The following is a 14,566-nucleotide window of genomic DNA, read 5'->3' on the forward strand; positions in this document are numbered from 1 at the left end:
GTGATGGATCATGACGATGATGAAATTCATACTTTGTTATGACCTAAAATTTCATCTAATCTATGAAGTAGAGATGTCTCTGCTGACATCTGGTGTTTAATTTTAGTAGTGATCATGGCCAACTAGTACAATGTTCAGGATCTACTTACATGCAAATGTGTTTGCGCTCGAACAGAAGGCATCATAAGAGAATTTCCGTATTCCAAAAAATAATTTAATGGCACAGGTATGTTCCAACTTTATGAAAAGTCTGAGATGTAACAATGAGCAGAGCTTCCAGCAGGAAGTGAACAGTGTGAAAGTCTTTAGGAAGTCTCGAACATCTTCTTCCTGTCAGCTTTGTCCTCAATGTTCTTACGCCAGTCTCCGACGGCCTCGGCGCCCTGCAGGACGTACAGTCCTGAGTGACTCAGGTCTGGTGTGCGACTTTAGGTTAAGGACTGTAAATAAAGCTCACCTCCTCCTTGACCTCCTTCTTGACCTGCTTCAGGTTGGACCTCAGGTCCATGGTGACCTTGTGTTTGCCTCCCAGCAGAGCCTGCAGCATGGCGTCGGCGGACATGCGGACCTTCTTCAGGGCGGGCTTCTTCACGCCAGCCAGCTCCACCACCTTCAGCTTCAGATCCTCGATCTAAAGTGATGTTACAAACCAAGTTCAGGAAACCAATCTAGCCAGCTACATGACTGTGGCCCCTGAACCAGACAGGTCGGTACCTCTTTGTCAGTCTTTGCCACCTTGGCCTCGGCATCATATCTGTCCTCATCGATCTTGTCCAGAACCTGGGCAAGCTTCTTGGCAATTTCCTGTGGAAAAGCAAAATTTAAATCGAATCATGCCGCTTCTGTCTGCCAAAAAAAACAAACTCAAAGCCCTTATTGACCTGCAGAGCAGCCAGGTCTCCGCTCAGGTCTGGGGCGGCACAGGTCTCTGCCATGTAAGCTTCCTTGGCAGCTGCTGTGTCGGCAGTTTCCTGCTCCAGCCACTGAGCAGCGATCTGCAGGATCAGGCTCTACAGGAGAAAAGGAGGAGATGTTCAGGTCATTTACAGAAGTGCACAGAATGATGTCAAAAATCAGATTGAGCCAAAACTGTTGAACAGTTGAGCCAAAATAGAGCTCAATCCCACCTTCAGGTGATGCCTGCGGCTGGACGTCATCTTCTTTCCCCTTAAAACAAGCACAAAAAAGGTCTTACAACAAAAAAAACAGCATCCAAAGCAGCAAAAAGAGATAACATGTGACTTACTCAGACATCCTGACTTCTATTTGTGTCCACTCTGCAACAAACCACAACAAATGGTCAAGAATACAGTTTTCTTACTTTCAGCTCACTGATCAACGATAAATTCTTAACACTAACAAACATTTCAATGTTATATAGCCTTCACCAGGTCAGATTTGTCTTCATCCCTGTTTGCAAAACTGCAAACCTGAGCTAACCATGTCAGGCCTAATTCCGTCTAAAGGTCAAAGGGCAAACAATAACTTTTATGATGAGTGCACGAGTGGGGGAGGCGGTCTGAGGCGGTGTCTTGACCATGTATATAACAGCAACAACGACAATCTTCAGTTAATATCATACATTCATGAGTTTAGAAGCACGGCCTTTATTTTTATCCCTGTGTTTCCTATTGTTAGGATGCTCTTGAAGTGACTGCTAGCATCTCTACCGTCCGTGATTTAAGTCTCACCTGTCATCCGTAACATGATATTAGGGTTATCTTTAACGCAACAGTTACTGGAGAGGTCAATGAGACACTCAGACCACAGGGAGCTGCACACTCTGGAACATCATTTTTGACCAATTATCCACTCAACATATCTAACAATAGAGGTGTAAAATGACACTAGGCTTGTTTGCATTTAAAAAGAATGCAAATACAGAAATTAAAATATTGCGTTATGAAGAAGAATCATAGTAAATAACAAAGATGCTTTAATTGTCATAAGCAAAATAAAAATAAAATCATATCGCAGAATTTATAATTAAATTTTTTTAACAAGCTAAATGATCTTAGTTAGTACCTATTTATTACCATTCGCCTTCTTCCTGAAAGACCCAGCTAACTGGATACATGAGCGATTGATAAGAAAATGTTCAGCAGTGTGGATCAAAGAAAGTTGCTTCTCACCTACAAAGTGTCGAGGAGGAGGAGGAGGCGACAGAGCCTGACCAACAGAGACAGTGAGGGAGTCAAAGACTAAAAGGTGAAATTTGGGGCGGTATATATGTACTTGGACCCATCCTCTTTATGGTCAGAAAGTATTTGGGACAAACCAATGAGCTGCCCAATGAGCTCCTGAAATACCTTCTTCATTTGACCGCTGGCCTCGTAAATCTCCCATCAGCGCTTTGTGGTCACTCTGAGATTGTCAGCAGTCCTCACAGGCCAGGGAGGGAAGTGCCACGGCAGGACTGGACAGGAGACCGACAGAAAAACAAGCCGCACAAAGAGGGGAATCCAAGGAAAATTAATGAAGTAATAAAGGTGTAATAATGATAATGTCAAACTAATGAGAGAGATATTCCAACAGAAAACGATTTAGCTCAGAAAATGGATCAGGATTCTTTAAAATCACTGCTGTGGCCACTTACACCGATGAATACTTTTATTTCCCATTATATTTGCTCTTATCACAATACACAAGGCGTGAATATTACTCCAGCTTAACCTCCATAGTTTATTTAACCAAGTGTTATTTAAGTAGCAAAAAGCAGTTGAAAATAGACCTGTGTGTGTGTCATGTCACATCTGAGGTTACTCACCCCCATCTTCACTGTGTCCACCCAAACTTTTCAGGTGAATTGGAATCAGCCCATGTCTCCGCCACATGTTAGTGTCTGACTCCAAAAACAGCCTTCTGACTGATGTGTCATGAATGTTAGTTCACAGCAACAAACACTGATCTGACTTGTTTATAAGATAAAATTAACTCAAAGAAAAATGTACAAAGGTAATAACTCTACTTCATAGCAGAATAGGCGATGCGTGTAACTGTCAATCATGAAATCATGTTGGTCCCCGCATGTTCCTGATGATGTTGGGAAGGTTGAATCACTGCAAGTCCTCTGCTGCCACCTGGCGGTGATAGAGACCGTCTGCAGACCTTTCGTGTGTTTAAATCACTGTATTTCAAGATCTCCGAATGAGTTTGGTTCCGGGTTCAATGCATACTGGCTTGTGTATAAGCATTTTTTTTAACTTAAGGAATAATATAATACAGGCTGTTGGCCCAAAAATAAACATCCTGTTACTCAGGTTTCCTTTGGTAATAAACTCATTGTTACATTTGTAGACATTTGTAGTTTCTAAATAAAAATAACAAAAATAATTCCAAAAAACGAAATAAAATGTGTAATGTGTAAATGTCTAATGGTCAGTTCAAACAAGCGAGAAAAAAGTTTATGAAAGAAGATTATCACTAAAACTATACTGTCTCTTGAAAATGTGTAATTATAGACATCACTGGAGTCAGTAAAACATATTGTTAAACAATAAAATCCACTTAAAACAGCAAGGCAAACGTTGCCATGTGGGTTTGTTTAATAGTGGTATTGTGCAAACTTGGCATTTTACAGCTGAATCATGTCTTTTATGCTTGTGTGACAGCACGGAGAGAAAATTGCTGCTACACCAATGGATTTGATGCAAATGAAAACCGCTCCAGTTAAAAATACTCGTATCTCGGGTTACTGGTGTCAGGTTTTAAATAGAGAGACGGTCAGGCTGAAACTTACAGATTTAATGAAACAAGAGCAATTTCCATTCAATGAAAAATTCCATAAATTTCTTAAAAAGTGCTAGAGGACTCAGAAGTTTAGGAAGTCTCGAACATCTTCTTCCTGTCAGCTTTGTCCTCAATGTTCTTACGCCAGTCTCCGACGGCCTCTGCAGGCTGCAGCACACACACTCTGTCAGCAGCTGACTCTCTTGGTGACTTGTCTGACCTCCCCGGTTCGCAGCACTCACCTCCTCTTTCACCTCCTTCTTGACCTGCTTCAGGTTGGCCCTCAGGTCCAGGTTGACTGTGTGTTTGGAGCCCAGCAGAGCCTTCAACATGGCGTCAGCGGACATGCGGACCTTCTTCAGGGCGGGCTTCTTCACTCCAGCCAGGTCAATCACCTTGATCTTCAAGTCATCGATCTGAGAAGAATGACATGTTTGAATTAAAAATGAAATTAAGATTAGTTCCCATCTGCCTGTGAGAACATGGATCACTGTACTGTAGCCAGTTTTTTCCCACCTGAATGAGAGCAGCACCTAGTGATGGGTGGATGAGGTATCATGAAACAGTATTGCAGTTGCATTGTAGTTGTTCAAAGCCAAACTTTATACAGCAGACAGTGCCATCTGGTGGCTACTGAAAATCCGGACATCGGCTCATGAAACCCCAACAGATCACCCTCTAGTATTAGTGGTTTTTAACATCTCTATTTCCTCCAAAGTGTGAAACTTCCCCCTCACTAGTTTCCCATCCCTGCTGGCAGCTGTTTCAACCCTACATGACACCAAGACAGTACGGTTCAGGCAGGATATCGTTCTCTCAAGGAGCAAAGACGTATATTACATCTCTAAAAAAAAAAAAAAAAAACTCCTTTTAATTTGACCTAAGTGTTGCCTGTCACTGCACGAGAGTCCGACCAACTGTTACGGCACCACTTGCAGACTGTACAGAACACAGTGGAGAGCAAAAACCATCTCAGTCCTCGATGATCAGATTTCATATATTTTTTTTCACCCCAACTAAAGTTGACATTGACAGACTATTTTCCTCGCTGTATTCCAACCTGCTCTTCAGCCATGAATGGTCAGGTGTGGACCACAGTGAGATCCAGGTGATCAAAAGAGACTCACCTCCTTCTCAGTTTTCGCCACTTTGGCCTCCATGTCGTACCTCTCCTCATCAATTTTGTCGATGAGGGCGTGTAGCTTCTTGCAGGTATCCTGAAAATGACACTCTCATTAACATGGTCTCTGTGGTCAGTCATCATCTTAGTGTCCTCTAAAATCTCCTTAGAGATTATTGGAAAGTGTGGGGACTGAATGGTATGTACAATAACCAGGAGCTCCGCGATGCATGTGAGGTAAGGTGAGTGTCCTTCCTCACCATGAGAGTGTTGTGGTCTCCGCCCAGGCTGGGAGCTGGACACTTCTCAGCCATGTAGTTCTGCTTGGCCACCACCAGGTCCTTTTTCTCCTGTTCCAACCAGCTGGCGGCGATCTGGAGCATCAAGCTCTGGAGCATGGAGAAAAGTAGGAGGGAAACATTTAGTCTGTACGTGTTTGATGGCACGTGGAGTGATGAACAAGCTTTTTCTCAGTGGCTGGGAGCCAAACCGCACCAGAAAACAAGGTCAGGATGTAATAATGGAGCTGCTAAAACGTGTTATTTTTTTTTATGTCAAGGAGTTCCTTTTTGATGATGTAATATTTCAATAATAAACAAGGTTTCACAGGGATCTGATTTCAAATCAATGCATTTCTAATTTGACAATTCACTCTTTCGGCTGTTGCTCTCGTATCCCACACCAAACGTGTTTCAAACATTTATCTTTCTTAAAGCACGTTCAATATTGAGCAGGAGAGAATCAATGATTTATTTCTTATTTACTTTGTGAGCGAGCAAGACCACGTGATTTATGCTGCATGCGATTTGCCACGACTTCCAGCAGGGGGAAGCAAACACCCTATTTCTACTGAACAAGGTGGATTTGTAACGACAGCGGTGGATCGCGAGGTTCAGGTCTATATATATATATATATATATATATATATATATATTTTTTTTTTTTTTTTTTTTTTTTTTTATTTAGAGTAACAACAAACAATTGCCTATTTTTTACATTTCCCTAAAATGGTATGGTATGTGTTTATTCAAAAACAGTGATAATATTTCTAACAAATCAAGTTGCAGCTATTGTTAAATAAAACAGCAGCATCATGTTAGAACTTACACGGAGACATGCACATCAAAATAAATGAATAAATCACTATCAAAGTATGAATCAGCCAGTACCTTCAGATGATGCCTGCGGCTCGAAGTCATCTTTTTGCTGGAAATAAAGTATTTATAAGTTAGTTTCACATGTTTTGTCAAACAACACCTGCTAATAGACAAGCAGGTTGTGAGGAAAAATCACGACTGAAGATGCAGCTTTTGCTTCTTCAGTAGTGCATCTGTTCTTGCACCCACGAGACGACACAAACATCGGTCAATACTCACTCAGACATGACTGCAGTTTCTTGTCTTCACCCTGCGCGGAGAGACCCAAAGGCAGATTTGAGAATAAATGTCTGCGAGTTTTAATATCTGTGAGCATCAGTGAGCAGCTAAGTTTGGAGGTTACAGCTGCAGGGGTCAGATGTCAACACTGATGCCCGCGATAAGCTTCCTTACAGGTGTTTAAAACCAATATCCTTGGGGAGTTTACACTTCAATTCCTTTCTGGGAGAAGAATCCCGGCATGGAAAAGGCTGGCGCTGCAAATTTAATGCCAGCACCAGACTGGACGGCCAATCCATCAGCAGCCAGAATCGCATGTCTAATTTACTAAAAATACATTTTAAAAGATTTCTCTCCTGTGAAGTCAGAATGTCTTGGGGCGACTGCTATAAACAGCCTCATTATGTAATTTACCGTACAAACTTTTTCATGAATGTCATGAAAGATGATTTTTTTTTTCTTTTTGCACATTGTATTGGAAAATGAGTTTTGAGAAAAAAGCTATTCACTATCTATTCACTGCAAAGACCTCCACTGAAAATATACTTAGAACTAAATAAACAATAAATATTTGTTTTTTTAAAAGTAAAATAACACAGGAAAACAGAATGAACATAATAAATAGCATTCAAGATATTTTACTGAAGAATGTGTGTCAGATAAATAAGTCGATAAATGCACTATACACTATTTTCATCAATCCAAACATGACCTCAGTGTTGGAGTTAAATGCTACAATAAGAAGCTTCAGTGTAAGACAATGCATTCCCAGGACATTTATCACGTCCCATATCTTCATAAATCAATCTTGCCGTCTTCAATCAAATTCCATTTCAGAGCCAACTTTCTCAAGAATCCAATTGAAGCCAAATACTCAGAAACAAAGTCTCCCCTCGTCACCATACAGACATCCAGCGTCTGAATTAATCTCCTCCTGGCTCACATTTCCTCCCTCTGATTAACAAAGCCAGAGGTCAGGGCTTCCAGCACCTTCACACTTAACCACCGATCCTCCGCACTAGATCCACTTCACAGACGGCATGCAGGGAAGATGAGGAGGACGGAGCTGCTCTCACCTTTGAAGAGAAAAGCAGGGAGGAGAAGGAGGAGGAAGAACAGGAGGACAGCAGTGGCAGTGGGCAGAAGTCCTCCCAGGGCTGTATATATACACCAGCACCCCGACATGGATATGGAAGTCCTGCTTAAGGAAAGGCCCAGTCCTCAGACCAATCGGCCAACAAGTTCTGGAAATATCTTCATCTGTTGCCAACTCCAGCCTGTAAATCTTCAAGGAGGAGTCTCATATCAGAAGTCGGGCTCGACCTCCAAGACTCTATAAAAGGGAGAAAAATGATGGAGCGCCAGTTTCAGAAAATGCTCTAACAGATGACCGTTTACTTAGAACTCCAAACTCCCTGCAGGGAAAAAATATACCTGACCATATGAAGTACAGTGAGCAAAAATATGTGGAGCGCAATATGAACATCTTTCCGCATCAAAAGATGTCCCTCACCAAAAGCATAATACAACAAAAGCAGTATATTACTAGCATCAGTCTCGACTGTTTGCTTATGTTTGTGATGCTACAACATGGAATTTTCTTGTTGGGCTGCAACCCTACCAGGTCACACTTGAGCTTGAGCTCGCTTGTGTCCAAAAGCCTGGATTCTGCTGTCAGAGGGAGAGTGAAGTGAATGGGACGCTTCCTTGGAAGAGGAGTGCTTTTGACCACCGCAGTCACGTATTTATCAAGCCACTACCCCATAACCCCCTCAATACAACAGATATAAGAGCAAAATATGCTCAAACTCAAGTGTGCCCCGGTAGGGATGCAGCCCAATAGGAAAAATTCTGTGCCTCCAAATTCTGTCCATATGGGCCAATGTGTGAACTGGACAGAGGATACAAGTGGCAGAAATTCAGAGCAGCTCCCTTCAGTGGTGTGGAGTTGGATGAATGAGGGGTAACATGGGCTAAATTGGGAGACTTGCTTAGTGAAAATGAAAAGAATAAAAAATAAAAGGCTCTAAGTTACTTTTTGTCCACCCTGGAATTCACTGATAGGTCAATTTATCTTGGTGTTTTTCGACTTTTTTAAGCCACTGCACACTTTGCTCATTGAAAAAAATCCAGACACACACCACCAATGGCGCTTTGGCCAAAGCACAAACTGTCCTGTAGAAAATCCCTTTTAATTTGTGAGAAATTGTAGCTACTGGCATGGTCTTTGCAGAAAGAAGTAGCAGAAAATGTATTTGTTTCAAATGTCTCCAGAAAGGGGTGGGAATTATGAGAAAAATATTTATTTAAAATAACTGTTTCGACTTTATAACACCGTCTTTTAGCATGATTTTATTCTAGTTTGGGGAATTACCAGAAAAACCTTTCTTTGCTCCATTCTTTGCTCGAGCTTCGTGACTACAATTATTCTTTCTCTATTCAGTTTGGAACAATTTTTTTCAGTACTGGATTTAGTTTAACTACGAAGCAAACTTTGAAGTTGTACAAGCGTCAACAAAGTTTGAAGTGAGCCATCACGTTAGCTCTGTTAGAACTGCGGTGCAGACTGTTTTTCGCATCGCAGTTCCGCCATGGAACATTCCATCATTGTGCTGTGAAGGTGTGTGGTCATGTTTGAGGCATGTCAGGTTTGCAAATGGAAGCTGTGCATTTGACCGCCTTCTTCGCTGCAAATGTGTGGGAAGAGGGGCACCAGCACAGCTGCGACAGATCGACACATCAGCATAGATCTATAATGTACAGCAAGAATGTGACTGAATCCATGTGATCTCCTGGCGTTGGTAGATCAAAAGGTTCTAATGATTTAGTGTCATCATATCGCAAACCTCTATCTCTGGACAGATGAGGTGAAACTGGATCATTTCTCACGGCACACCTCACCTTCTCTCATGGCACCACCAGTTGCAAAGCACTGACTTATCTGACACTACTGGGAAGAACGCAGAAGAGTGCAGATGATTTGAGAGGAAACTCTTTGTGGGCAGAACACGACAGGAAGCACCAACATTGCTGCAAACTTTAGTTGATCAGATGAATTAAGCAGTTAGCATGAATGAAGCATTCCCCACTACCAGCAGTCAGACCAGGCGCATCACTGGACATGACCTCGCCTGTGAAACATCTGTCATTTGGTCATTTTCCTGTGAAACAAGCTGCCTTATTCCTGCATCTTAGCCAACTTTGACCACTATTTTTGACAGATAATTAACAAAAAACTCTTCTGATAAACTTCCCATTTGATTTCACCTTGGCCTTGCAGCATGTCACAAAGAAGTGGCAAGGTTTCAAGTCCCCCCTAGGATCATATGCTATATATTCATGATATATCCATCTCTGTTATGTGGAGGCTAATTTTAGCATTGAGCACCTCTGTGGTGAGTGTCAAAATTCATAAATCGCCCCTCACCTCAAGGGGCACAACCAGGGGCTTTCACCTCATAGAACAAAAATAAATCCACTTTGTCGGAAGTTCCCCAGGGAATTGTTGACTATTCAATAATCTGGAAATACAGGCATAGACAATTTAAAGGTGTCCTTTAAAACAGTACTGAATGTGATATTGAGCTGAGTATATGTATTGACAGCTCTTGGAGGTTGCATGAAACCAGCTTTGACATCAGTAGATTGTCATCTCTTCAGCTGTCCAGGTCCAGAAGAAAACCACCCACATTTTGTATCCATTGTTATTATGGAGTAGAGTCTCATATCATTATGCTGATTCACGAGGAGAGTATAGAAGGAATTGACAGGTTCTGTGCTCAATGACTTGGTGATCAGTTGATAGAAATGTGCTCACGCTGGTGTGCAGTTTTTTTCAGGCAGTGATTTGCCCTTTAGAAGAGGCGGATGAAGAGGTTAACAAGTTCACACACACCTCACCAGGAGCAGTTTCCACTCACGTTGGCTGCGTTCAGGGATGTGCTACTCATCCATTCTCACTTAGGAGGTCACATCCTGTGGCGTTGTTTTGAACCCTCGGAGAAAGACATCGACAAATAAACAACCATCGCACAGCCCAAACCGTCTCCGTGGGCATTTGTCTATATAAAGAGGTGACGATTGGAGCTTGACGTCAGCAAGGACTCCAGAAAAACAGAAACCATCTGACTTTAACTATTGCCCCAAATAAAGTGCCAGGGTCTCTGCCACCTATAAATAAAAAGTAATCACCGGCTGGTGCCGTCTTGGATTTCTCTCTCAAGTGGTGGATCTGCCCTCAGAAAGACTTCCCTGGCGGCAGATGCTGCCTCTCATATTAACGCTTGAGCTAAAAAAATATGCACTGTGATTTGTTGAATGCAGGTAGCTCAGGTTTCAGAGGGGCTGATATTACCTTGTGAATCATAAAGGCATTCTTACTTAATAACTTCAGATCGTTCTGGAACGAGAGGGACATGATATGTGCAGCAGGAGCAGAACACTCCGGATCTGAGGGTTGTATTCCCAACACAAACCTGCGTTTAGGACAACCACTCTCAATGTCTCATAAACTACAGAAAGACATCATGTTAATTTAGCGTCTAGAAGAAGCAGATCTCTAAAATAACAGAAGTACCATCAATCTGGAACTTGAGAAGGGCCAGATCACTGAGGAAGCAGACTGGTTACACACCTTCAGTGTCCCGTTCCCGAGTGTTTCCTAACAGCCAGGCTTTAAAGCTCTTTCCCAGGATTTCTATTGAAATTCTCAGTCAAGAAAAAAAAAAATAAATGCGATCTTCGATGCTTCTCTGGGATGAAAAAGACCAAAATAAGAAAAGGCAATGCTCACATGGAAGTACCTTCAAAGACACTCTCCTCCCCTAGCTTTTACTGAGCCAAAAGTAAGCTCAAGAAGTCATCATCTCACATGGTATGACCTGATAAGGATGGTAGTGCATTAGTACACGGGCGGGAATGTTTTTACCGATCTGAGTGGGACAGCCACATCTCAGTGTGCTGAGGAAGGTGAAGCTCCAGGGTGAAGTTGTTTGCAGGAATCTTGACAAACTGTTCAAACCTCAACATCCTAGTGTAGTAGTAATAATAATAGCGCTTCATTTATATATATATCACCCTTTCGAACACTGTTTACAAAACGCTTCACAGTTAAAGCAAAAGCAAAGAATCGAGTGTCTCCACATGAACAAACATGCACAAAGACATGAGTGGGCTTGGATAATGTCTCAGCGAAATAGAAGTTCAGCTGGCATCACATAAAAGGAACTCTATATAAGTTTCTAAGCGTGTTTACAGGTGAAGGTACATGCTGTGCTTTGGGTGTCTCCTTGCAGACTGTTCAGAGAACGCTCTGTCACCCCTAGATCTAAAGTCTGTCTAAAGTGGACAGGGAGCCAGTGCAGAGAAGCTCACACTGGAGTGATGTGCTGCCGCCAGTCAGAGCCAGTCAGAAGCCTTGCTGCTGGGTTCTGAAGCAGCTGGAGGCGTTAGAGGGATTTCTGGTTGATGCCAGTGAGGACAGAGTTACAGCAGTCCAGGCGGGACAATGTGAAAGCATGAATATGTTTTTCTGCGTGTGACAGCATGGGTTTGATTTTAGAGATTGTTATTAGGATGGAGAGAAACAAAACTGTTTCTTAATGTGAGGGCCGAGTGAGGAGCCTGATATTTCAGACTGCAGGGGGCTGAGGCAGCTTTCAGGAGAGCCAGGAGAGTTTGCTGAGGGAAACGGTAATATTTCTGTTTTTGGCTGGTTCAGCTGAAGAAGGTCTTGTGCCATCCACTTGGTGACATCATCAAAAAGTGGTAGGACAGCAGCTATGCCTCGGGCGTTCTTTATTGGTAGGTAAATCTGTGTATCTTCCGCACAGCAGTGGAAAGACGCGTGGTGATGGTGGATCAACTGTCCAAAATGTTGCATGTAGAGTGAAAACCGAATGGGACCTGAAACTGAACCTTGTGGCACACCATAGGTAAATCTGGCTGTGGATGAAGAGAGGTTCCCTATGAGCGACTGAACATGTCCTGCCAGAGAGATAAGACTGAGCCTATCTAAGAGCAGTGCTTTTGATTCCAGGCAGTCAAATACATTTTGTAGTCAACAAGATCTAACAGAATTAAAATGAGTTTTCACAGATATCTGCTTGTAAGAGAAGGTGGTTGGTTACTTTTATTAGAGCTGTCTCATTGCTGTGTCCTGATCTAAAACCAGACTGGGATTTTTCAAAAATAGGGTTCTGATGCATGAAATCCACAACTTGAGAAGACACATTTTTTCTGAGCTCAGAGCTAAGAACATAAGTTAAGAGGTTGCTCCAGACTACAAGTTTCTTTGGAAGAGGTTGGATCGATGCATGTTTAAAAGCTGATGGAATTGCACTGTTAAATGACTGGACCCAATAACATCTAAGGTCTCTCTGAAGAAGTGTGTGGGAAGGATATCCAGGCCACATGTGGTTGGCTTCATATGAAAGATGCCGTTGCTCAGGTGAGTGGGTGAAGTTGCTTGGGAGCTGGTAAAGTAGGAGGAGACTGTGTTGGTGGTGAATGATGGGAGGTTATTTGTTCTCTAATGCTGATCTGGAGTAGCCTCCTTTGGCAGGTTATGAAGTAATTGAATGAGATCTGCAGATATTATTTTTGAGTAATGATCAAGAGGTTCATGTATGAACAGAAAGAGTGCGTTGCGCTCACTGACATACAGTCCAGTTGGACCAATCAAATTAGACGCTTCAAAATCCAACCGGATGAGTGGGATTCCACATTGACATCCAACCTCATTGAACACTTGCTGCCCTAAAGCTGGAGTACGGAGCATTTAGCAGGACGGCCACCACCAGGCCACGTCCGGTGGTGATGACAGATATGTGGGAGGTGCAGAAAGAAGCACTGATCTACTTTGTGCCATGCTGAGAATGTATCCGTGCTGGGCGACGCGCGGGTCAGGTTCAAAGATGACGGTGTTCATTATCAAACTCGAGCCTCTGGAATGTTCAGTGCCACAGTCCCGACTTGGGAAAAGCGTGTGGCCTTTCCTCACTATGTCGGAGCCTTAATAACCATATGTGTATGTTTACGTTGGGCATGATTCATGATGCAGATGCTAGGTGTAGTGCTGCTTGGATCTATCCACCATCTGGTTGTTGTACTCTGTTCAGGTGACCAACAGCTGAGACGAGTACAGCTTCACCACAGATGAGGTGAGATTTGAAAAATGTGAAAATGAGTCATAGAAATTCTTAAGTAAAATAATACTGAAAAAAATCACTCCAGGGAATGTTTCTGCTGGCTATAGCAAAATATTTGTGGAAAACAAACACCAGAGGTTTTTGTAATCACTGGTAATAGATAATAAAAAAGAGATTAAAAATATATATAAATATAGCTTCTACTACTGTCAATGTAAAATGTGAGTCAAACAAGTGAAAGGGATAAAGTCAATGCAGTTAATAATATGGGTTTACAGCGCTCCCTCGTGGTCATCTAAGAGAAAGCAGATTCTATTTAATTAAAATTAACGCTTAAAATATGTCAAAATACAGAAGAATGCTATGGGAGGAGGGTATGAGATAGTATTATTGATATCAACAAGTGGAAGGTCACAAAAAGCTGCCAGGAGCTGAGAAACAACGTACGGTTAACTACAGCCCTTGAAGTGGCGTTAAATATAACAAACACACACGTATTTCATGCTAGAAGTTAAATATGTGTCAGAAATCAAACATGTAGTGATAATGCAGCCGTCATAAAAGGGCCATGGAGGAGGCAGCCATAAATGAAGTCACTCTCAGAGGAGGAGGAGGGGAGGAATGTAGCGCTTTATCGCTTGATGTCGGGTCTGGTTTCATTTAGGAGTGTTTAAAATGTGACATTGAGAGCGACTGATCAATGCTGGTACTCTCCGTCGTCCACAGATGAGAGTCGACTGCTGCATTGCTATGTAAATATTGAGCTTGAAAAGGAGAATGAATAAACAGGAACAGTCAGATAACCTGGGGTCATACTGTCACTGACATATTTTTACTTATGCACTTACGACTTTAGCTTTACTTTGCACTGTTGCTTCATACTGCTGTTTCTATAATTCACTATTCTTATCATAGTATATAAGACACTTCTTTTTTCTTTTATTGGATGCAGGGACACAAAGAATTTCATCATGCGTTGTACAGCGTATAACTGTACGTGTGACAAATAAACCTCTGGAATCTTCAATCTCGAAATCCACATCATAACAGTTTGATACTGTAAATATACAGGTATCAGAATATATCCATCTATCTGTCATAAAAACATCAAGCACAAGTGTAAAATTGGGTCATTATTTGTAAGATACATCAAACTTCCTTTTCAGCCCGGCACAGACACTGAGCTAACCTTT

The 14,566-nt window shown here is 42.1% G+C and overlaps 2 protein-coding genes across 2 annotated transcripts; both read right to left on the reverse strand.

Annotated features, from left to right (window-relative positions):
• Positions 1–257: 257 nt before the first annotated feature.
• LOC128770950 (troponin I, fast skeletal muscle-like) lies at positions 258–1,184 on the reverse strand. Its single transcript, XM_053885971.1, has 5 exons — positions 1,128–1,184; positions 882–1,010; positions 715–804; positions 458–631; positions 258–383 (listed from the first exon to the last, which is right to left on the reverse strand). Exons 1-5 carry the CDS (start codon positions 1,155–1,157, stop codon positions 306–308), a joined length of 501 nt encoding a protein of 166 aa, XP_053741946.1. The 5' UTR covers positions 1,158–1,184; the 3' UTR covers positions 258–305.
• Positions 1,185–3,538: 2,354 nt separating this feature from the next.
• LOC128770949 (troponin I, fast skeletal muscle-like) lies at positions 3,539–7,395 on the reverse strand. Its single transcript, XM_053885970.1, has 7 exons — positions 7,302–7,395; positions 6,226–6,256; positions 6,019–6,055; positions 5,110–5,238; positions 4,857–4,946; positions 3,972–4,145; positions 3,539–3,897 (listed from the first exon to the last, which is right to left on the reverse strand). Exons 2-7 carry the CDS (start codon positions 6,231–6,233, stop codon positions 3,820–3,822), a joined length of 516 nt encoding a protein of 171 aa, XP_053741945.1. The 5' UTR covers positions 6,234–6,256; positions 7,302–7,395; the 3' UTR covers positions 3,539–3,819.
• Between the last annotated feature and the right edge of the window lie 7,171 nt (positions 7,396–14,566).

Source organism: Synchiropus splendidus, chromosome 14, assembly GCF_027744825.2.
Source record: "Synchiropus splendidus isolate RoL2022-P1 chromosome 14, RoL_Sspl_1.0, whole genome shotgun sequence".
NCBI lineage: Eukaryota > Metazoa > Chordata > Actinopteri > Syngnathiformes > Callionymidae > Synchiropus > Synchiropus splendidus.